This window comes from Myotis daubentonii, chromosome 6, assembly GCF_963259705.1.
Source record: "Myotis daubentonii chromosome 6, mMyoDau2.1, whole genome shotgun sequence".
Classification (NCBI taxonomy): Eukaryota; Metazoa; Chordata; class Mammalia; order Chiroptera; family Vespertilionidae; genus Myotis; species Myotis daubentonii.
Window position 1 is genome coordinate 65105775 of NC_081845.1, and position 25260 is coordinate 65131034.

General features: G+C 42.3%; 1 protein-coding gene across 2 annotated transcripts in view; it reads right to left on the minus strand.

Moving 5' to 3' along the window:
* The window catches only part of KCNQ5 (potassium voltage-gated channel subfamily Q member 5), a 529981-nt gene extending 510588 nt beyond the window's left edge, over nucleotides 1-19393 (minus strand). For both annotated transcript variants that reach the window (XM_059701183.1, XM_059701182.1), the window contains exon 1: nucleotides 18979-19393. In XM_059701183.1, coding sequence (XP_059557166.1) covers nucleotides 18979-19385 — 407 coding nt within the window. In that variant the 5' untranslated portion in view covers nucleotides 19386-19393. The remainder of the gene's footprint in view (nucleotides 1-18978) is intronic.
* Nucleotides 19394-25260: the final 5867 nt, after the last annotated feature.

Consider the following 25260-nt stretch of genomic DNA (forward strand, 5'->3'; position numbering starts at 1 on the left):
CTGCTTTGAAGTATCCTCCGCACACCATTGTCAAAGAGATTCTCAGAATCACACACACTGAGTCCCCCACCTGGTCTCGCAAACTCCATCAGGGCCTTTCCTGCTGTCATTAACCATGTTATCCACCTCCTCCTGCTGCCTTATCACACCCCAAAGCTGACATCCCAACCTGGTATTTACCTAAACCCCCTCTTTGTCTTCTTCTAGGATCTCCGATAGTCTCTCAATTACTTTAATCTTTCCCCTTGGGGGAGAGGGAAACTTTTCCTAAGCTTTTATATTTGTATGCACCTCCTGGTGCTTAGAAAATAAAGATTTAGTTTGACTCGGTTGCTTCCTAATCAGTCATTCTCCCTCACGCTTCAACCATTGAATTGTCAGTTACACAGTCTAATCTGTCTCCTCCTTTTCCCCTCCTGGCACTGCTTGGTGTCTTATCTCAAACTCTTTAGAACTGCTTTGCACTTATCAACATCTCTCTTAGAGGCTGCAAGATTGCTTTCAAACCAGATTTCCCTGCTTTCACAGGAGGCTCTCTGAACACCTCTCCCCCGGAGTCCTCATTCCAGTTAGACCTTCCAGGACGCCCCTCACCCTTCTGGGATGCTGATTTCTATGCCGGCATACTACCCAATAGCTGGGTTATTTTGGCCTTATTTCTGGGACATGATTTTCCCCCCTGTGATATTGGATGTCCTCCTCACACATGGTGCTGCCCTGCTGATGCTGTCTGCTCCTAACCATCAGGTTTTCCTCTAGGTTCTGGCCCCTCCTCCCACATCCCAGCTTTCTACATTATTGCTCCTTTTTTATGTTTACATCTTCATTTCTCTTCTTTATAATCCTCTCACCCACTTGCAATCCCTTCATTGAGACTTGGTCCTCCTATAGATAAAAGCCTATAGCAGTTTTATTTTGCCCCATCAAATGGAAAAGACAGAGAAGCTGAATGGCAATACAATTGGGAGAATCCATTTATAACCTTCAAAATAGGATCTTGAACACAAGGGGCATCTGTGCTAATTCCTGGCATACTGCCCTAGTCCCGTGGTCGGCAAACTGCGGCTTTCGAGCCACATGTGGCTCTTTGGCCCCTTGAGCGTGGCTCTTCCTAAGCCTTAGGAGTATCCTAATTAAGTTAATAACAATGTACCTACCTATATAGTTTAAGTTTAAAAAATTTGGCTCCCAAAAGAATTTTCAATCGTTGTACTGTTGGTATTTGGCTCTATTGACTAATAAGTTTGCCGAACACTGCCCTAGTCTTCTTTTCTGTCTCTCTCACAAACCCCTTTCTCTCTTTTTTTCTCCCCAAATGTTGGTATTCCCTACAACTCTCTCCCTACATTTTTCTCCCAACACCTTTATTATTTCTTCGTCCATCACCTCATTGGTAACTAATGGCCCTCTGTCTTTCTTTCCCAAGGCCAAAATAGGTTACATGTCCACTTACTTATATATCTGGTCTCTCCCTAAAACAAAATTAAGCAACTTCTGCTTGGTCACAGTCACATTTGCTTGAAAGCTTGGAAATGTTGATTCTTTCATCTCTTTTGCCTACCAGACTCTAATCAAAGACTAAGAAGTCCTATTTTCCCTTTGAAATCTCTCCTATTCTCTCTTTCTTCCTGTTCCCAGAACTAAGACTCCAGGCCAGGCCCTTGTCATGCTATGTTGCTGCACCTCACTTCCTCCCAGACACTGATTCTGAGGTAACCACTAGCTTCACATGTGGCTACTGAAGCAAGTCTTTAAAAAAGCGTACAACAGCCCTAGCTGGCTTGGCTCAGTGGATAGAGCGTCAGCCTTTGGACTTAAGGGTCCCAGGTTCGATTCTGGCCAAGGGCACATGCCTGGGTTGCAGGCTCGATCCTCAGTGGGGGGCCTGCAGGAGGCAGCCGATCAATGATTCTCTCTTATCATTGATGCTTCTATCTCTCTCTCCTTCTCCCTTCCTCTCTGAAATCAATAAAGAAATATATTTAAAAAAATAAAAATAATAAAAAAGTGTACAACAGATATATTGTGAATAGATCATTTAAGTGTATTATCATGTGCTTTGGAAATCTATATTAAGATTGCAATATGACTTTGGATCAACAACAAACCAAAACAAAACAATGGGTTCAAGTAATTGCCATTAACCTTTTTGGTAGGAAAAATGGATGATCTCTCACTGATAACAGTTGTGAATTATGGTATCCACCCTTGAATTAGAGGGATATTCTGTTTTCTTCAGCACAATGTGACGGTTTCTTGACTCTTCTTATTTAAGGTTGTCTAGGCAACCTCACTTTAGTGCCATCTATGAACTTATTTTTATTATTCACTTCCTGCCCCGAAGCCTGGAATAAAACTCCATACCCACCAGCCCTGGAAAACGGCTCTCGGTGGCATGACCCAACTAGTTTGGGAATAGTAATTTGTAAAGGAACACACCGAGTCCAACACTGGAAGCAAAAATTCTGGAACCATGTAAGGGAATCTCTCCTGCTGAAGGTAACTTCCACTTTCAGTGGAATGCCTTCTATTCCCTTCTACTGACAGAAGGGAATAACGGGCCACTGAAGTATGGTCAAATCAAACTGGTGATCTGAATGACTGTCTAGAAGTCAACATGATTGACACAAATGTGATGACTAAATACTTGTTTTCTTTCTTTGTGTGTCTCCTGTCCTACATTTGGAAGGTCTGTAAGACCATCTCAGTACAAGACTGAAGTAAGACTTTTTGGCTAAGGTAGCTACCTCGCTCCATTGGGCTAATTCTAAAACATCTAATTGTGTTTTTCCCTTGGTGGGTCTGAATTTAAAGAAACTTATCTGTCTTTTTTCTAAGAAAACATTTTGGATGCCAATTTGAATGATCAAGCTTGGTAAAAATGTTGTCCCTAAATAAAGTGACTGTATTTCTTCCAGTTGTCAAGGACACCTTGAATAAGAACAGATGCCCCTTGGGTTCAAGATCCTATCTGGAAGGTTATAAATAGGTTCCCCCAGGTCTTTTGTATTGCCATTCAACTTCTTAGTCTTTTCCATTTGATGGAACAAAACTGCTATAGGATTTTATCTGGCATGGTAAATTTAAAGCTAATTTAATGGCACCTTGTAATTCCTTAACCAGACTGCCTATCAACTTCGGAAATACTTCTGAAAGGTTAGGCTGTGATCTTAAGGAGCTAGATCAAGAGTACCTTAGGGATCACAAGGAAAAACCATTCTTACACCTGCTGGCCTTCCCTTTACTCTGAAGTGCCACTCTCTAGTTGAAAAAAAGAGTCATGTTCACAAGCCTGAAGAGAGTTAATCAAAAATCAAATGGGAAGGAGTATTTCTACAATGTTCCAAGAACACCGTTTGTGGTGGGCACTCAAGTACTGAATAAATGGAAGAAAGAATACATAAGTGAATGGATGAATTCTAAGCCCCATGGAAGGCTGGGTGTAATATTTTCCTTCCATGTACTAGAATAAAAAAGTTAATAATATCAGAAACTTAGAGTGTTTACTGAAAATAAACAGGCATTTCACTTGATTAAAAAACAACAACACACCTTTAGATTACATTATTGTTCATAAGCCATTTTAGGGAGGAAAAAAATAACACCCCCAAAGTATTATAAAGAAGCATCAGTTTCTTTTCTATATTTGAAAATACTTTGGAGCAAATTAAACATACTCAGAATGTTTTATTAACTAGAACATTTAGTTTAACTAGTTTAATTACTACTCTTTGAAAATTACTATGATCAGTGGGAACTCCTGTGTTTGGTTTCTGTGTGGGAATGCCCTGAGCAGAATGCCCGCCCACCTGCACAGGCAGCTGGACACCCAACTCCAGACTTTCTCAAGGGTTCTTGAGAACTGACATTCAGCATTTCTCTATATGGTGATCCTGGAGTTTACCTTGTAAATCCCTTCAATAGGAGCAATAGCTAAATGCCGCTGGAAAAGGGCCAATCTTTGCTTTTATCCTAAGTCAGTTCAGAGAGATGTTTTTTGTAGTTCAGTAGATGATAAATTAATATCCTTCTTGAGAGAACAGGCTGCATTTTATTTCCATTCAGCCCTGTAGTTCCTACTCAGGGCCTTACACATAGCATGAGGTCAGGTGCTGAACAAACATTGAAGAATTATTTCTTAATTTTGCAAATCAGAAATTTGAAAAATGTATCCAGTGACTCAAAACACAGAGAGAAGTATCTAAATTTTCAACTCCAACCAGTCCTAGATTCAATCAGGTGTAAGAAAACAGGTTTAGAGAAATGGATTCCCTAAACTTGGTTACCATTCTATAAATGGTTAAGGAAATCGCATTCAAAAGTCTATGCTTTGGAAAAATACAGGTAATTTCCTATCCTATATGCAGTCTTAAGACAATTGCATTTTGAGCCCATGCTTTAATCTCCCAATTAAATAGGAAAACTGCAGCTCGTTGCTGCCAAATTATAGATCTATTCCTTGGCTCACTAAGTAAGAAAACTCATAATGACTATTAACAGTCTATGAAAGAAAAATATTAAAAATATAGTTTTATTGATTTTAGAGAGAGGAAGGGAGAGACATAAAGTGAGATAGATTCATGGATGAGAGAGAAACATCAATAGGCTGCTTCCTGCATGCCCCCTACTGGGGATAGAGTCCAAAACCCTGGCATGTGCCCTGACCTGGAATTGAACAGGGACCTCCTGGTTCATGAGCCAATGCTCAACCACTGAGCAACACTGGCCGGGCTCTGAGATAAATATTTTTAAGTTAACTACTTTTAACTAGGTTACAAATATATTTAGACTTCTTTAATGTGCCTTTTTCTATAAGAATTCCATCTAGAATAAAAATAATTTCTAATGTATTTACCAACTGTATATAGCAGTCAACTTCTAAAATGTAAAGTATGACCTTTTACAAATTATTCACAGAATATCTGAGTATCCCCAGATTTCAAAAGTAATAGATAGATATTTAAAAACCTGAGAGCAATTTTAAGCCCTCACTTTCTTATTTTCTAAGAAATCTGAGCCTAACTAAAACCCCAAGAAAAGTTCTCTACTCACCATCTTTCTAGAGGCCTCTGTTAATTACTGCAGTGTGATATGTAAATTAGGCGGCCCGGTCTACTTATGCAGTGCAGTCTTGGAGCTTACAAGCAATTACAGGGTCAATGCATCTCTTGATTAAGAGCAGACAGCTTTAAGAGGAAGAGAAATCAAATTATACAACATGGTTAAAAGAAATGAAGAGAAACACCATTCCAGAAAGGCAGATGCAAAGAGAAGAAGGAAGAAACAACAACTAGCAGTGATTTAATTGGGGGGAGGGAGTACAACAGGACAAGTGGGAGACAGAAAGGGAGAAATATCCAGAAAAAAATGTATATGTGGGAGGAGAGACAAAGAAGAAATGTATTTATATTAGTGTGATAAACACACACACACAGACACACACACACACAAGTATTTTATTTATTCATTTAAAGAAATAAATCAACTTGAAGCAAATGGTTCTATATTCAGCCATTATGAAACTTAAATGAAGCAATTGCTGATATTTTTTTAAGTGAATCAAAGGTATTCTGCAATGAAAGTATAAATTAGAAATTTAATATTCACAGGAAATGGTATTAAGAAGCTATTATAGCAGTTAGGGATTGCAATGCAAGTTGCTCTACAATTTAAACAAGGAGAATTTAAGGAAATTCTTGTTTGGAAAAAAAGTTGTAGCATTTAAATAGTCTCCCTGGTAGCAATACGCTAGGTGAATTTTTATTAAAAACAAAGAATAAAAACTGTGACTTGACGACATAGAAGATACAAGAAAAGAGAGCATTTTGATTTCTTTAGGTGCAATTTTTTTGTAAAGAATTAGATAAATGATTCAATTAAAAGACAATGCAAAAATGTAATTAAAAGCTAAAATATATGGTCCAAATAATAAACACTATGGGAGGCAAATAAAGCTACGGAAATAGGCCAGAGCTACCAGGAAAAACTTAATGGAAAAATTAGGATTAAAAACATATGGGAGAGAAACCAAGATGGCGGCATAGGTAAACACCGGAGATTGCTGCCTCGTACAACCACTTAAAAAATACATCTAAAAGAGGGAACGGACATCACCCAGAACCACAGGAAGGCTGGCTGAGTGGAAATTCTACAACTAGAAGGAAAGAGAAAAGCATACCGAGACTCAGAGGAGGTGTGGTGCGGAAGTAAAATACTAAGGTGCGGAGGTGCATGCAGAGCGGGCTGGCGGCTGAGGACACGGTTGTCTTTTTCAATCGGAAGGGAGTCTCAGGCTCTGAGCTCCAGCTCCAGGTGAGTCTCTGGGGACCCAGATTCAAACGGGAGAAGCAGGACTGTCTGGCATCAATCGGAACTCGAGGGCAGCTTTCTCTCCGAGGTACTTGCAGCAATTGCTGGGACACTGAGAAGCAGAGCCTCTGAAGGCAGGACTGAGAGCAGCCATAACTGCTCCCTCCGCCCGCCCTGTTGATCCCCTGGGACCCGCCACGCCCAAGCCTTGCACAGAGGCATTTGCTGGATAGCCTCAGGCAGAGGCTAGATTAGCACCTCCCTAGAGATCAGGACAGAAGTTCTCCCACTGCAGACACAGCTGATTCTCACAGCCAATTGGTCTGGAGGTCAAATCCCCCCCCAGTGTTACCTACAACAATCAAGGCTTAACTACAACAAGATTGTGCACAAAGACCACAAGGGGGTGCACCAAGAAAGCATAAAAAATGCGGAGACAAAGAAACAGGACACAAATGACAGAAATGGAGGAAAGCAAACTGCTGAATATAGAGTTCAAAACCACACTTTTAAGGTGTTTCAAGAACTGTCTAGAAGCCGCCGATAAATTTAGTAAGGCCCTCGAAAAGACTGGTGAGACCGCCGTTAAATGTAGTGAGATCCTCAAGAAATCTAGTGAGACCCTCGACGTTGTGATAAAGGACCAACTAGAAATTAAGCATACACTGACTGAAATAAAGAATACTATACAGACTCCCAACAGCAGACTAGAGGATCGCAAGAGTCAAGTCAAAGATTTGAAATACGAAAAAGCAAAAAACACCCAACCGGAAAAGCAAAATGAAAAAAGAATCCAAAAATATGAAGATAGTGTAAGGAGCCTCTGGGACAGCTTCAAGAGTACCAACATCCAAATTATAGGGGTGCCAGAAGAAGAGAGAGAGCAAGATATTGAAAACCTATTTGAAGAAATAATGACAGAAAGCTTCCCCTGCCTGGTGAAAGAAATAGACTTACAAGTCCAGGAAGCACAGAGAACCCCAAACAAAAGGAATCCAAAGAGGACCACACCAAGACACATCATAATTAAAATGCCAAGAGCAAAAGACAAAGAGAGACTCTTAAAAGCAGCAATAGAAAGAAAGTCAGTTACATACAAGGGAGTACCCATACGACTGTCAGCTGATTTCTCAACAGAAACTTTGCAGGCCAGAAGGGAGTGGCAAGAAATATTCAAAGTGATGAATGCCAAGAACCTACAACCAAGATTACTTTATCCAGCAAAGCTATCATTCAGAACTGAAGGTCAGATAAAGAGCTTCACAGATAAGGAAAAGCTAAAGGAGTTCATCACCACCAAACCAGTATTATATGAAATGCTGAAAGGTATCCTTTAAGAAGAGGAAGAAGAAGAAAAAGGTAAAGATACAAATTATGAAAAACAAATACACATCTATCAACAAGTGAATCTAAAAATCAAAGGAATACATAATCTGATGAACAGAATGAACTTGTGATTATAATAGAATCGGGGACATAGAAAGGGAATGGACTGACTATTCTTGGGGGGGAAAGGGGTGTGGGGGATGCGGGAAGAGACTGGACAAAAATCGTGCACCTATGGATGAGGACAGTGGGTGGGGAGTAAGGGCAGAGGGTGGGGTGGGAACTGGGTGGAGGGGAGTTGTGGGGGGGGGGGGAAGAGGAACAAATGTAATAATCTGAACAATAAAGATTTAATTTTAAAAAAAGAAAAATTAGAACATGAGCTGATTAGAACTTGAAGACAGAAACAAACAGTCCTAATATTACAAAGTTATACCTAATTTTTTGGTACTAGGTCATAAGAGATTTTAACTATCATTCATTTTTTTCAACAAATATTTACCATGCATATACAGTAGGTGCTTGAACAACATTGTCATTCTATATATATAAAAGCCTAAGCGACTGTTACAATGGAACAATCAGTCACTATGATGTGCACTGACCACCAGGGGGCAGACATTTAATGAAGGAGTTGCCCACAGGCCTTGATCACCAATGGGCAACTCCTACATTAAACGTCTACCCCCTATTGCCCTCTATCTTTACATAGTTTTATCTCTTGTCTCTACTTTTTTACATGTTTTAAATCTTCATCTATAGCTGCTAGACATTTATAGTTGGAAGTCCCACAGTCACCGAAAGCTCAGCATCTCCAAAGCTAAACTCATTTTATCATCCCCATTATCTTAATCTTAGTTAATGGCTCCATTATCTAGCCAACTACCCAAACCAGGAATAGGGAAATAACAACTCTGTCCCTCTTCCTCAGCTTCCACATTCATTTATTCATTAATACATTTCAATTCTATTGCCATAGTTTTTTTCATCTATACTATCATTGTCTCAGTCTAAGTCCTAATTATGTCTTTTCTAAGTAGGAAGAACAGTTTCAAAATTCATCTCCTACCTCCAGTTTGTTCCCTTCATGCCATCATTCATAGCATAGCTGGCAGAGTATCAATCTAAAATGGAAATTCAATTGCATTATTATCTGCCTAAACCCCACCTACCTCAAAGACTGTCTATCATCTACAAGATAAAATCCTGGAACTCTAATATAGCAGTATAGCCCTCTACCACAATACCTGTATTTTTCTTTCCATTTTTAATAACAGCAACCATGTTATGTGTAATTATATACATATATATGTATATATATAAAATATTGTGATACCTTGATGTAATACTATTATTCCTATTTTACAAATTAATGGATGGTATTGGAAGCAATTTGCTCATACTCATCAAATTGATAAAGGTAAAGTTAATCATTGAATTCAAATCTAATCATCTTCCCCAGTGGAATTTCTTTAAAGTCAAGGTCTACATCACTCCCTTTTTTGAACCACCAGCCTCTAGCCCATTAACTGGTACACATATGGCTGTTAATTAAATATTAAAATCAAATGGCTGTTTAAAAGAGAGAAATTATAACATGATCATTATAAAAGGTCATCCTGACTGAAGAAGGAATAGAGAGTCTAGAATTACCTCACAGGTACTATAAATGGAAATAAACACTTTGGCTAAGTTTCTAAAAAGTGTGTGCCTTCATAGATTCTTAAATTTAAATATATTTCAGATTGTAATATAACCTCCACATTATCAAGAATAACTTTAAGATTCTTTTTATTTTTAAACAAGAGGTCCGGTGCATGAATTTGTGCACATTGAAAGAAAATTAATTAGAAGAAATATTTTAATATCGCTATTCACCCTTTCTCTACAAAAGAAGTGTCAACCAAATTCACAATCGATAATGACAGATCAAAACACACATGTGCGATTGGCACCAGTGAGAGCTTTATATATATAGACTTGCTTAATTAGACCTGCTTTCTGATTTAGCTAAACTTTTTCCAGCCCAGTGAAGCACCCCAATTTCTCTTCAGGTAATTGTCAGCAACACAGCAGTAAATATCAACATGAAGCAGATTATTATTGTAGATCACACAGGGAGAACAAAGGGTAAAATATTTAACTGCAGCAGTGTTTGACTATATTCTACACAGTGAGAAAACCTGAAGTCATTTTCAAGGTCCACCATTTCTTACTTCTTTTCAGTCCAGTCAAGTTTCTAAACTGTCTAAATCTCTGTTTTTCTGGCTAATGAAAAGAAAATAGGATTCCACTGAGTCTCCTGTGTAGCTACTCCAGGACTTCTGTGAGGATTAAATGAGATGAGGCACGGGGAAATGCTTCATAGACATTTGGTTAAAGTGTAAAATGTTTGCACCTGGCTATAAAGCAAGTCGTGTTCCTGGGCTGAAGAAACTGCAAAGAGGCTAGTTGCTAAGGAGAGGAAGCCGGGAGTTGCTACATGATGTCATTACCTGGAGCCCATAGCGACCGTTTCTGGGCTGGGCTGGGCTGTGGGCCGCATTTTGCCCACAGGGTCGCAGCAGCATTGGCTGCAATTTGGTGGGCTGTCACTCCAGGGTGGTAGCGGGGCCTGTCTAAACTTTTAAGTTTAGAAATAGATGACTTTGGTAACATTTAGGAAACTCATTCTGACAAACTGATAAGAAAGGATCAAAGGATCATCTGAAATCTGAGACACATCAAAAAATTTCAATAATTATTAAAAAATGCAGTTGTGTGGCAATCTATCTCCCAGGTTGCAACCAAATACCATTTCAAATAGAATACTTATAAATAGTTGAAGAAAAAGGAAATTAAAATGTAAACATCTATAAAGCATTAAACATAACTATGAACTATGGCTATTCAACAATTGGACTTTAAGTAGTTTCACACCACTGAGCTGGGATAAAACATGCTCTCTTGGCATATTCATCTGCCAAAATAGCCATTTGCAATTAAAAATTAAAACTGGCACCATTTCTTCAGAAACAATAATCAAAAGGAGCAGGCTATCTTCCTTGTTTATAGTGTTTCTTGTATCAAGACTTCATTCCATTTTGAAATAGTCTTTTCTTATGTTTTATTTCTTTTAGGTAATCATAGTCCCAATACTAATATTTTAACACTTTTCAACATTTATAATTATATGTTCCTCCAATACTATAGCATTGTTTAAATTTCTGGAAACAGGTTTGAAGGGTACATGGAACATTTTGCTAACAGACTATAAAGCAGTATAGTTTATATAAAGGCCTCTCTACGTTAAAAGAAATCAGTGATTTTTAAGGTATGCAAAAGCAAAAATGAAATGTGAACAATTTCTATAGACTTAATTCAGAATAGAATGTATATGTAAATAGTAAAGTTATTCATTGAGTCTAATTGAGTCTGGACACAGAGAGTGGTCAACAGAGCAAAATTGTATCTTCTACCAGGAAACCAGTAGTACATTTTGGAGATTTGGAGTATCAGTAAGTGAAACAATCTGTATGCATGGGGAGATCTTCTATGTGGCAGACATCATTCTGGGTGCTGATGATATTGCAGAGAACAAGATGGAGAGAGCCCTTGACTTTGAGGAACTGGGTAGAGGTAGGCAATAATAAACAGTTTCCTCCTCCAAGCAGATGAGTGATGTGTTTTGTTGAACTCTCCTTTAGAAAGATCAATTGGGCTACTATGTGGCATAGACCTCTCCAGGAGTTAGAAGTAAAGTTAAAATGACCAATTAGGAGGTGGCTCTGAAGCTCGGAGATTAAGGAAGAGAAATGATAAAAATTAAAAATTTTAAAAAAGGGCAAAGGCCAACAGACATGTGAAAAGATGCAAATTAAAATGACAATGAGATGTCATCTCACACCTGCCCGAATGGCTCCCATTAATAAATCAACAAACAGGGGCTAGCAAGGATGCAGAGAAAAGGGAACCCCAGTACATTGCTGGTGGAAATGCAGACTGGTGCAGCCACTGTTGAAAACAGTATGTAGTTTTCTCAAAAAATTAAAAATGGAACTCCCATTTGACCCATTGATCCTACTTCTAGGAATATAGCCCAAGAATCCTGAAACACCAATCAGAAAGAATATGTGCACCCCTATGTTCATAACAGTTTATTTACAGTAGTTAAGATCTGGAAATAGTCCAGGTGCCCATCAGTAGATAAGTGGATAAAAAAAAACTGTGGTACATTTACACAATGGAATACTATGCAGCTATAAAAAGAAGGATCTCTTACCTTTTGAGACAGCATGGATGGACTGGAGATTATTATGCTAAGGGAAATGGGCCAGTCAGAGAAAGATAATTATCACATGATCTCACTTATATATGTGGAATCTAGTGAACAAAATAAACTGATGAACAAAATTGGTCCAGAGAAGTGGAGGCATGGAACAGACTGACAGATCTCAGATTGGAGGGAGGAGGGATGGGAAGAGAGTAACCAAAGAACTAAGATGCATATATGCATAGCCCATAGACATAGACAACAGAGTGGTGAAGGCCTGGGGTGGGGCAGGGGCTGGGTGGAGGTGGAGAAAGGGAGGGAAAATAGGGGACATCTGTAATACTGTCAACAAGTAAAAACATATAAAAATAAAAATCAGCAATAACCTTACCACCCAAATAAAATCAATACCCTGTTAGTATATGTCCCAGGCTTAAAAAAAAAAATCAGATAGCTCCATATTACAAATATTCCCCCTAATGATAGTATTTAGGTAATCCACAATATCCTCTATCATCTTGGCTGGACCATAGACACTATTGTACCCATTTCACAGATAAAGATTTGGAGACTCAAAAGGGTGAAACGACCTATTCCAAATCACAAAGCTAATTAGTGGGAAAGTTGGGTGCAAAGAAATTGCTCTTCTACTGCTAGCCCATACATTTTTCCTCTTAATTCTATCAGTATATTCCAAGAAAAATAAAAAACTCTTGGTAGTTCCTTCAGTTTTTGTTCATTCAGAAATTCCCCTATGGAAAACTTCCAGGGAAAATTATTTACTTACTCATTAAGCAAGCATTTATCGAAACTATACAAGATACAATGCATCATGCTAGGTGCTTGGGATTCAGACACAAGTATATTTTCTGTGTGGGGAGCTCACCTTCCAGTGGGAGAGACAGACCAAGTAGCACACAATGCCAACACAGTGGAGCAAGCACCATCATGACATTCATAGAGTGCCATGGAACCTGAGACAAGGGGTACCTAAATCATTCTGGCAGGCAGGGAGAGATGCCCAATAGGAAGTGATCTTCAATTGTGTTTTGAAGAAAAAGTAGGAGCTGGACAGCCAGAGTGCAAGAAGTGGGAAGCGTCTAAGACAGTGGTCGGCAAACTGCGGCCCCTTGAGTGTGGCTCTTCCACAAAATACCACTTGCGGGCGTGCACGTACAGTGCAATTGAAACTTCGTGGCCACACTCAAGGGGCCAAAGAGCAGCATGTAGCTCGCGAGCCGCAGTTTGCCGACCACTGGTCTAAGAGAACAGCATGAGTAAAGACATGGCAGGGAAGCACAGGACAGTAAGTCTGAGGCTCAGGGTATAAATTACAGATGAGGCGAGAAAGATGGGCAGAGGCCATGTCATGAAAGGTCTTGTGAGCTATTCCAAGAAATTTGGAGTTAACTTACACTATTGTTTCACTTTCCTAAGTCTTAAGATCCTCAGTCCACTTATATCACATTTGTGACCCTCAGTATTCCCCCTGAAGTTTCTGTAGCAAAGGCCATCAGTTACCTCCTTCATGACCAATCTAATGACATCTTACTCGCCTCTTCTAGTCCTTTCTACAGCACTGGAAAGTGAAGACTACAATCTCCCTCCTCTGCTTTTGTGAAAATAAGGTCTCCTGACTTTTTCTTTGGCCTTTTGGTTGCTCTGTCACATTTTTCTGTGAACTCTTAGTCTTCCATTCACTGCTCCATGTTGGTATTCCCCAGACTCTGTCCTCCACCATGTCCAGATCTTACTCTGCATCTCTGAACTATCTCACTCATTCTACCCATTGCCTTAACTACCACAGAATTGCTAGAGGCTTCCAAACATGAATGTCTAATGTAGACATCTATATTAAGATCTTTATTTGTAAATGCATGCATTCATTCAAAAATATTTTATTGAGTGCTCTCTACTTATCAAAAATACAGTGGGGCCTTGACTTACGAGTGTCCCAACTAACAAGTTTTTCGAGATACGCGCCATCTCTCAGCCTATATTTTGCTTTGAGTTGCGAGCTAAAATTCAGGTTACGAGCCAGCTTCAGATACCCCAACGCTAGTTGGCACAGCAAACGTCACAGTGAATGCCACAACATCAGCCCAGCATCACGTGTCTCACTCATTCACTTTATGATTTGAGTTACGAGCTCCATCACGGAACGAATTAAACTCATAAGTCAAGGCCCCACTGTAGTTCTAGATGTAAGAGACCAAATGTACCTGGTTCACAGTTGTGCTTTTACCACTTAAAATCTCCACCTAAATGTCTTACAAACATCTGAAACCCATCAAGTCCAAATCTATACTCATTATATTGTCTTAAAAATGTGCCCCTCGCCCTGTGTCCCAAATAGTACTGGTTTGGGGTACCTTCATTCTCCATATCACCCAAATCAGAGTCATCTTTCTCACATTACACATCAGATTGGTGAAAACAATCTGCCAATTCTACCTACTTAACATTTCTCTAATTAAACTCTTTCTTCTTGCCTTCACAGTTGCTGCCCAAGTTCCTTAGGTAATCATCTCTTAGCTTTTTTGAACAGTTCATGACACATAGATTGTCAACAGACATTTGTAGAATGAATTTATAGATTAAATAATACAAGAATGAATGGAAAACTTGGACAACCGCTATCATCTTTTTCCAAGCCATACTGACTTCATTTTTTGTTGTTAATCCTCACCCACTGATATTTTTTTCCATTGATTTTCAGAGAGTGGGTGGAAGGAGGTGGGGGGGAGAGAGGGAAAGAGAGAGAGAGAGAGAGAGAGAGAGAGAGAGAGAGAGAGAGAGAGAGAGGTGAGAAAATTGGTTGCCTCCTGCATTTGCCCCATCTGGGCCAGGGATTGAACCTGCAACCCAGGTAATGTGCCCTTGACCGGGAATCGAACCCGAGATAGGCCAATACTCTAATTACTTAGCAGGGCCAGTCAGGGCCATACTGACTTCATTTGATCCATTTACTGAACCAATGAAAGACAGATCTTTCCAAAATTTGTATCTGATTACATCATTCCTTTGATTATCACCATTCAATGACCATTACTGCCAGGATAAAGACCAGATTCCATGGCCAGCATCTGAGGCCATCCAAGTTCAAGTTCTCTACTCTCTTTTCTTGTCACTGCCCTTATCCTGAAAATACTTAACAGTATCTAGAATTACTATGTTGATTCACAATACCATTTTTATGCCCAAGCTGTTTTCTTTACCAGGATTGCTCATTTTCCCTTGCTTTTACCACTTGAAAATTAACTACTCATTTGTCAAAACAGTTCACTCCTCACTTCCTCTTTGAAGCCTGTACTTACCTTTCTGCCTTCATTTCTACTTCCCTCTCTTTTCCCTTGAGACTTTGTACTTACTTCTATAATAACTCAGATAATGTTGTTTCATACTTGTTCACAAATTTCTAGTCATTCCATTGTATAGTCATTTTGCTCCTTGAGATTGGAGGCCTTTGCCTTATTAATTGGAAATTAGCAAATAGTAGGCACTAACATGTTTACAGATGGATAAATGAATGAATGAATGAGTACATGGTGAAGTGTCATGAAAATATTTTAATCAAGGGAATGATATGATGAGGTTTTCATTTTAGGGAGAACGTTGTGGTGTTAAAATAGAGCTGAAAGGCTGAGAACAGAAGCTAGATGATTAAGTAGGAGAATATCACATATAATCCAATGGAGAAACATTGAGAAACAACAAGAGCTAGTGGCAGTCATGAAGGCGAAAAGGGAACAGATTTGAAAAAATATTTGGAAAGTGAACACATAGAATTTAATGATCATTTGAATGGCCATTAGGAGCAAGTATGAGAAAAATGAAGGCATCAAGGATGACTTCCAGGTTCCTAGCTTGGGTGACTAGACTATTTTTCTAGTTTAAAATATCTATAAATTCCGATCCATTACATTACACCAGACAAAGATACACTGTACAAAGCGATGAATTACATGTATCTGCCACAGTTTCCCATGCTACTTCTGAAAGCCACATTTGATGCACAAGTGCAAATCATGTGTTCTTCTACTACCACCATTATTGTAAACTTTTCCTAAAAAGAAGGGGGATTAAAAATAGACAGACAACATTCAAAGAATTATGTCCCCTCATAGTTAAACAGCTTGTCTATTAAGCAAAGAACAGGTGAAGACAGAAAACACCAGGAAACATAGTTGTCTGGTAAATCTTAAAGAACAGTAAGGGAATGGACTTTCTAATCTCCACCAATTTATAAAGATTGGAAGCAAGTATCTGAAGTAAATCATCTCTTGTTCTTGCCAGCGATCTCATCAGGAGGCTAGGATATATATACATATATACTTTACACCACATGTTATACCCTTAAAGATACCTTTATAATAATAATTTTTGCATAATTAACCATATCTTTTTTTATCTGAAATAGAACTTTAAACACACTTTTCTTGCTTCTTGGCAGTGAAAACTTGGGTCTACCAAGTGAATCCATCCCCAAAGTACCTCATTAATCACAGTGCCCTTGTTCTTGGCAAGAGCCTTAATGTGCTACAAAAACTGTTATTAAAGTAAGATTTGGGGATTCCCAGGCTGGCAGGGAATTAGTTAGTTACACCCCTCTAGAAATAATTTTCTTATAATTTCCTTTATTATTAATAGTCTTGTTAGACTCACAGCTCAAACTAACTTTCCTTTATTCATTTAACATCCAACTATTCTAAAGCTCATTTAAAATCATAAGCAGCAATTGCCAAAGATGGCCTGTACCCCAGGGTTGGCTGTAGTTGCACAATCTCCTAGGAAATGACACTATTCATTGTGTTAATGTGGACCTAGCACCTCTATCTAAATGCTCAAGCATTATCATTTCAGACTCCAGAAATGTAAAATACAAAGCTTCACATTAGCATATTGTACTGAAAACTACATCATTTATTTCATATCTACCACTGAAGACACTGATAGACTGATTAAGCCTAGCGAATTGAGAATTATCCAAACTTGAACCTCTTGAAAAAAATCATTTGTCAAAATTTAGAAATTCTGTAAGGCCATAGAAACCTGTTAAACATGAACATATTGAGGGTGGGTGGGAGGCGGGATGTTGTACCCATTTCAGGTTCAAGGGCAACACATAGGACATATAAAGTGTCAGCACCAACAAAGTTTGTCTCTAACCCTCTGGGAATATACAATGTATAATTTACCCCAAATTAAAGGCCACGAAAGGCATCATAATGTAAATTTCAAAGCTATAAATATTTTAAGCATACTCTTTTTTAAAAAAGTGATTATCCATACAGTATATATTTTGCTGCCAAATTGAGTGCAGATCATTATTGCTGAATGTTTTAGTAGATCCTGACAGGTCAAAATTATTTATCAGGCTCATTAGGTAATAGGATTAATTATATATCACCTTGGAGGGGGTGAACATAAAAAACATCAGTAATGTTTCTCTCTGTCTATCATTTATTAAAGTAACCACATCTAAATCGATGTGAATCTTACACAAGTGAATAATAAATGTTATGGCTTTTGATGTAATAATAATACAACACAACGATCTCCTTGTATACATTGTAAGATGGAAAGTTGGCTGGAATATTCTACCTAATGTTACATGTTCACATCAATCCGGGACTGTAAAATTTTCCAGACACCAGAGCCCCACAGATTGTAGACTCCACCAATTTCCTGACTCTTACGTGGTCAAATTCCAGGTTCACCTATTTACAAAACCAGCCCCTTCTTGCATGAGACTTCAAAAGAAATTTCAATCCGGGCCAATCCTCCATCCCAGGTGAAAGCTATGTTTGGATGGCAGGCCTCATTTCTAAAAGAAACCTCGTTCACGTTTTCAAAAAACGGATTTACTAGGAAAGAAGGAAGTATCAGTGGCTGCAACTTTCTCTGCTGGTCTCCTAAGGCTGACGTCTTTATATTTTATTTTAACATAAAAAGACAAGAAAAAAAGGAACTAAAAAGAGAGGAGAAGAAGAAAAAGAAGAAAAAAGAATGAAAAGAGAGTAATGGCATAAAACTACCTTAAAATGTCCATCTAAACCCTAACTCCAACAGGAGGCTGAATGAATGGACGTTGTGGGAAAAACAGTAGTAAACTTTAAAGCCACTGAAAGGTTTTAAATGCCTAAGGGAAAAATAAACATTTGCTTCCAATCATTTTCTCATTAAGCATTCTCTGCTAGATGGCGAAGGCTTACTTAACACACACACACTTGGACTCAGCGCCACAAATGCCCACTTAACCCACTGGCTGATCCCTGTCCTGGGCGGCCCACTTGCGCGCCGGCTACTGCACTTCGGCCGGGGCTCCCGCGTCCCAGACTGCCCCGTGGCCTCCACCACTTTCTTGGGAGCATCACCGGGTCCGGCCCTGCTCGCCTCGTCTAGACCTGAGCCACCTCGGTGGCAGGAAGGGCTACAGGCACTGACAAATTTTCCGTTGGTGGTGGCTGAGTTGGTGGCGAGGCGTGTTTCCGGGCGCACTGAGAACCGAGCTGCTCTCCCCACCGAGCCGCAGCTTCCCCAGCTCCGCCCCCAGGACTCTCGCCACCCGACGTCCCCCGCCGCCACCTCCTAACCTCGCCAGTCAACTCTCAACAAGCCTCCCTCGGGCACACGTCCTCCCTGGGCATTTCCCAGCTCCCAGGCGCCCCGCTCCGTGGGAGTTTATCCGGTGGAGTTGACGTCTCCCGGGACCTAATCGCTCCCAATTAACCGCGCGGCTCAGGTCCCACGTCCGCCTGGCTCCCGCCTTTGGTGCCTCAAGCTACCCAACAGCTTATTGGGTGTGCGCGGAGACAGGGTTCGGTTCGGGGAGGCGGGAGAGGTGGGGCTGCGGGAGGTGGAAGGCTCTACGAGGAAGACCACAAACACGTGCAAAGAAATAAAAGCCACCACGTGTGCGCGCGAGTGTGAGTGTGTGTGAGTGTGTGTGTGTGTGTGTGTGTGTGTGTGTGTCTGCACGCGCGCGCACCGGGCCAGGGCGTGGGCGCGGAGCGCGTCCCAGGGGACCAGGCACACCGGACCCCCGAAGCGGGCGTGGCAGGGGGCGCGCGTGGGGCGCGGGTACTCACACGAACGCGTGGTAGATGAACGCCCAGCCGCGGGGTCTCTCCAGCACGTTGTACAGGTAGTTCTGCACCCTCCGGTACTTGACGTTGCGCCGGCAGCTCTGGCTACTGGAGTACGAGAGCGGCTTCCCCAGCAGGCTCATCCGGGCCCCCTGCTTGCCCCGGCGGCTCTCTCTCAGGCCGCCGCCGCCGCCGCCGCCGCCGCCGCCGAGCGCGGCCGCGCGGGTGCCCAGCAGCAGCAGGCCGTCGCCCCTGGCGGCCGCCGAGTTCAGCAGCACCCTGCCCCGGCCCGACTCCACATCCTTCATGCCGCTGCCCAGGCGCCCCCCGCCCGCCGCCGCTGCCGCGCCGCTCTTCACCCAGAGCCCGGCGGCGCCGCCCTCCTCTCCTCCCGCGTGGTGGCGGGGCATGGCATCACCACGGGCACCGCGAGGGGGGCGCCAGCGCCTGCGGCGGGGGCAGCGGCCTCATGCGCGGGCGGGTTTCAAGGAGGAAGCCGCGGCGGACCTGGGCCCTCGGGCCCTCGACCTGGGGGTTGGGCCGGGGGGGGGGGGGCGGAAAGGAAGCCAGAAGCTTAGCAAACCGCCGGGGCTTCGGGACTGGGGTGCAAGGGGTGTGCGGAGGAGGAGTTGCAATTTCTATCAGCCTTGAGCTTCGAATTCGCAATCCGGACCTGTGTGGGGCATCACTTGGAGGGTTTCTCTCGCTCCCTGTGATTCCCGCGGCTACCACTCCCTCCTTCCGAAGTGTCCCCGAGGCTGGAACGGGTGGTGCGGGGCGCTCCGAGGCGCGCTCCCACGCGCGCACACCCAGCCCCAGGCTCCCCCTTTCTTCTCTCCCTCCACTTTCCACGCCCAGGCTGCGTCTGCCCCCTCCCCCGGAGGGGACGGGGCTGCAAAGCCGCCCTCGGAGGCGCAAGTTTGGTTTGGTCCCCTCTGGGGCTTTGGAGCTGTCCGGGAGGTTAAGTCTGCCGCGTGCCCAGAGGAGAAACTGCAGCTGCAGGTCGCTGCTCTCTCCCGGCGCTACGCTGCTGCGCCAGGTCCTGCCATCCTTCCGCAAGGGGTGTGTGAGCGGGACCGGCCCTGCCCTGCCCTGCCCTGCCCTTCAGGTACCAACCAGTCCCGAGCCGGCGCGCCCGGCTACGCTCCGGGCAGTGGCCGTCGGGTCCCGCACTGCTCTCCAGTCCTTGGCAGTTCAGTGCGGAACCCCGCAAGGCATTACTGCCGAGAAGGAGAGCTGGGGACCGGGATCTCCCCGCGGCTCATTCCATCCCAGGATCCAGACAGCAAGCTCGCGACTCAAACTCTCCATCCTTCCCAGCCCTGGGGTGGAGTATGGGGAGGGAGTGAGAACTCCAAAGTGGCCCCTCCGCGGGTGAACGGCTCGCCTGGGGGCTCTGCCTGACAGTGCCGCGAAGCACGCGAGAAAAAACCCGGTTCCCTCCGTCAAGACATTTCCATTTAAGTCCGAGGAAGTGTTAAAACTGCGAAGTCTCGCAGTGGCGGCGGCGGCCCCAGTGTCTGGGAGAAAATCCTGGAGGGTGGGGAGCCCAGGGCACGGGTGTCTTGGAATCCCCACGCTACTCTAGTCTGCTGTGACTTACACGGGAGGGCGAGGGACGCGCGGAGAGTTAAGACTAGCTAGGTCTCCCACCACCGCTGACACTCCGGTAGCCAAAGCCGGCGCCCTCGGCCAGGAGAGAGGCCACGGTGCCACTGGCTGCCTGCGGCCTCTGGCCTTCAGCCGTTCTGTATTATAATAAAGTCTGAGCAGTAACACATCACAGTGGGCGTGGGGGAATTGAAAGTACCCAGGCTCGGGAACTTGTAGCAGAGGTGACCTCCCCTTCCCACCCCCCAGCCCCAGCATGAGAAGAAAATGATCATCACTGAGTTAAACTGAAGGAAAGAACTGAAGCCTCCACCACAAATCCATAGCACACAGTGGCCAAGTAGGGATTCCACGTGCCTTATTCCTCCCAGAAGGCTAAAACCCAGGCAAGGCTAAAGCAAACGTCTTATTTCTGCTGTCTCCTCCCCTCGGAGATACTCTCCCAATTCTCTCCTGTACACACACCCACCCACTCCCCCGGGACAGCTCCTTTCTGCCTCTGGCAGGAGTTCCATGTAACTGTTTTGCTTTTTATTGTTGCTGCTATTATTTTCCTGAAGCCTTGGTGCCGGCTCCTGGCCACTGGCAGGACCCTGCTTTCCTTCCCTCCTCTTCCCCAAGCCCGTCCATGGCAGGCACTAGCTCCAGGCAGCTGGCAAAGGTGCCACATGGCTGACTGTGCGCCAAGCACCAATACCCAGAGTCACTCTCGCTTTCCCTTATTACCCTTCACACCCACGCGATGTGGAGGTGCAAGAGAGATTGCTCCATGCTCTGCTATTCCAGGCAGATGCGGAGAGCGCCGTGGAGCAAGCTCTCAGATCCTGTGGCTGCGCGAGGGCCCCGGCTGCTGGCTGGGGGGAGTTTGATGTTGCTATATTTAGACTCCCGGCGGAGTTTCTGTACAGGGAGTTTCAGGGTGAAAGATCTAGAGACTTAAAATGACTCGCGTGCACTCTTTAAAATTGAAAATCTTGGCTTTTCTGCAGGCAGGAAAATGAAAACTATTTCCTCTTAACCAAGAGGTTTTTATTCTTGCAAACTTTGACCGCCGCCGCTGCCTAAGTCAGACCACTTCCATCTCATTGGTGTGGTGGGGCCGGGCGAGCAGGCAGGAAGTCTCTGGAAGGCGGGACGAGGATGTTTCCCCGGAAGAGAGCCAGCTGCTTAATTATCCGACGATGCCTGCCTGGTGGTGCAGCAATAATATCAGTGAAACCGTGTTGTTGATGAAACAAATGCAATTAAACTTAAAAAAAAAAAAGATCCGTAAGTGGGAAGGACCTTTGGGGTCATCTCTTTTGGAGTAACCCCTGGTTAGAGCGAAAGCCCAGAGGAGACCGGACCCAGCATCCACAGGTAGGTAGTAGAAGGGTTAGTATAAACCCAGCCATCACCCTCCCAGGTCTGTATGCCTTCCACTCATTGGTCGGCATCTCCATCAGAATATGTATGGGGTGGGTGGGTGGGTGGGTGGGAAGAGATTAATCAAAGAACTTGTATGCATATATGAATAACCCATAGACACAGACAACAGTGTGGTGAAGGTCCTGGGCTGGGGAGGGCTGGAAGGGGTCAATGGGGGGGGGAGGAGGGGAGGGAAGTACAACTGTATAACTTTCAACAATAAAGATAAATTTAACCACCCCCCACCACACACACATACACAAAGCAGATGGCTTTATTAAAGTGTGGCTGCATAGCCTCTCCTATCAGATTCTTTGTAAGTATCTCACTTCCTTTAGTACCTGCTAACTTTCCTCCAAAGGCAGGAATTAACTGTGGGGGAAACAAAGTATTGTGATTAAGCTTTTTCTGTCGTGCCTTTGAATACAGATGTTGCTAGGAAACTGCCTTTCATTCTTTTTGCTGAAATATTAAAACCCAAATATCAGAAGAGAGGATGGGCATATTGGGCAAAGATTAAAACAATTGAGTGCATAGTCTGTGCATAAATAATTACATTAGAGCATTATAAAGAGGCACAAATCTTAAAAGACAACCACCTTTTTCAAAGACAAAAGTTTATTGTGAGTGTAGAGCATGTGAGTTGTTTGGCCCTCCCCATCCTTTGGAGATGGGTTTGATTTCAACCACTCATTCTCTACACATTGTAAGATGCCTGCGTGAAATTTGATCATGGAAACTTCTTTTCTCTGAAGTCTACATGGAGGTGGTTTCAGTTGAAAATAGTTACTAGAAATGTTTTATTTCAGTGTGTTTCTGTCCCATTATACTTTTCTTCTCAAGGTACTCTAAAATAGTAGCATTGCAAATTCTATACAAGAGGTAGAGATACCCACAAGAGACTTGAATAACTGAATCTGAGCTGGTTTCACAAAATGCTCTTCCCCTCTCATTTTTTCCTATGCCTCCCCATCTTCCCATAGCCTCCCATCAAGTCATGTTCTGATCAACCAGTGAGTAATACAATGCCACTTTTTTTTAGTGATGTGGGTGTACTTTGAGCCATTGTGGAATTCCTGGGCCAACCAGAGTGGTAATAATAGATAGATTCCTCAAAACTGAGGGCAAAAGGAAATTTACTGAGGAAGAAAGGAAATCCATTGTTGGCTGCTGTTCAATGACTTGCCTGAGGCTCTTGTTAGCCTTGTAGGCCTAGAGGTAGAACTGAAGTCTCCTTGCTCCTGAATAGAAAGCCCTTTAAGCTATGTCACCCTTTTCCTCAGCTTTTATTTCCCCTCTATCAAGTTATAACCAAACCAATAAGCATAACAAATTTAATTGCATTTGTTAGGTATCTTATTATAACCATTGGTTCAGTAAACATATTTACCTCCTCTTTATTATTTAAAACATATCAGCATTGTTTTAATCAATCAGGAATTCTTACCTGTAAGAGATATGATGCTATGTTTTTCAAGATGTTTCTCCAACAAGCAGAAAATAATTGGAGAACCCAAAGCAATATCAGAGGTCATTTGAGCCTGGTCAGAGGACATGAAGATTCTAACACAGTAGGGATCCTAGCCCAGCCCCACACAGGGGCTGAGGCCTGGCCCTTTCAGAACAGCCTTTGCCCCAGGAGTACAGGAAGAGCATAGGTGTGAGTATATGTAGATGTGAAGAGACACCGTTAAAAGAGCAAACAAACAGTGAGAGAAAGGGCCCAAAAGGTTTCACCATTTTCATTCCAGCAACTATCAAAACTGATGTTCCTAGCAGTTATTAATGTGCAGATCACCATTGTCAAAGCAAAATAATAGCACATTTTAGCATATGTTACTGTGCTTTAGGCACTGTGACTTACAAGAATTATTTCACTTGATTCTGACAATTGCCTCATAAGTTAGACACTGCATTCCTATCCAGTTTACAGAAAAAGAAACTGAGCTGTGGACAAGTTAATCATGTCTCAAAATTAATGAGTATTTGAGCGAGGACCCAACTTACGGTATTTACAGGGGGGAAATGGAGATATCTGTAATAGTGTCAACAAAAAAAACAAAGAAAAAATGAAACAAAGCCCACAGAAACAAACAAAAAAAATTTAACCACTAAATTACGTTAACGTTTGAAATAAAAAGCTTACCAATTATTGGGTGTCAGTAATCTTGACAGTTTCTCTTTCAAAAAGAAACGATTTCTATTTGTGGCTTTAAAGCAGGCTTTGGGGTTTTATTCTAGATACAGAAATAGCCTCAATATTTCTCTTCATTTTTCCTGCAGAAATAAAGGCTTCCCTGCATAGGTACTTTTTTTTTGTATTGGTAACTGTAAAACAGTCACAAATCTTGCAGTATCAGTTTATTGAAATTGCACTTTGATCTTTTTCCTAACACTACCTTCAAGTTATATTCATAAAACCCTGTTTATTGTACTTGGCTGTACTTGATTTCATTTTTCCTGACATGTTAGTATGACAGCACTGCTCTCTTTATTTCAGCCAATTACTTAAACACTTCTTCCTGGAAGTATTCTGAATACAGTTGTCTGATATTTTTAAGAGTCATATATTTAGAAATTCTGTAAAGAGGTTGATCCACAAAGAAAACATCTCCTTTGAGCTGGTGTAGTGGAAAATTCTGTTATAATTATGTGCCCTCTAGTGGTACTGACATTTTACCTTTTTATCTTTTTCCAAAGAGGAATTAAGAAAGCATCCTTTATAAATCTCCCCAAATCTTTTCATCTCTTCAACATGCAATCATTAATCATCAGGTGCTGTGCTAGCTGGAGTGGGTGCAGACATAGAAAACAACCTGATAATTATCATGTTCATGGACCAGTGGGGGAGATCAGTAAAGGGGCAAGTAATTATAACGAGCTGATGAGTTCACAGGGATTCACAGAGGGATGTTATGGGAAGCCACGAGGGTTTCCTGAAGAGTGCACTCAATTGCTGGGCTAAGCCTTGGGGATAACTGGACTTTGGTGGAAACAGGAAGGAGGGTATTCAAAGAGAAAACATTTGAGAAACTGTGAAGTCTTGAGAGGTGATCATTCGTTGAGGATGACAAGTAGTTGGATTCTACTGGAGCTCAGGGTGCTTTTGAAGGTGGGACTATATGAAGGAGAGAGAAGTTAGGTAGGGGCACCTAACTTAGACCGTGGCTAAGAGTCTCAGTGAGAACTTTAGATTTTGTCATTAATTGAATTGGGAGCCACTGAAGAATATTAAGGAAGAAACTCCATGTTCCTAGTTCCACTTTC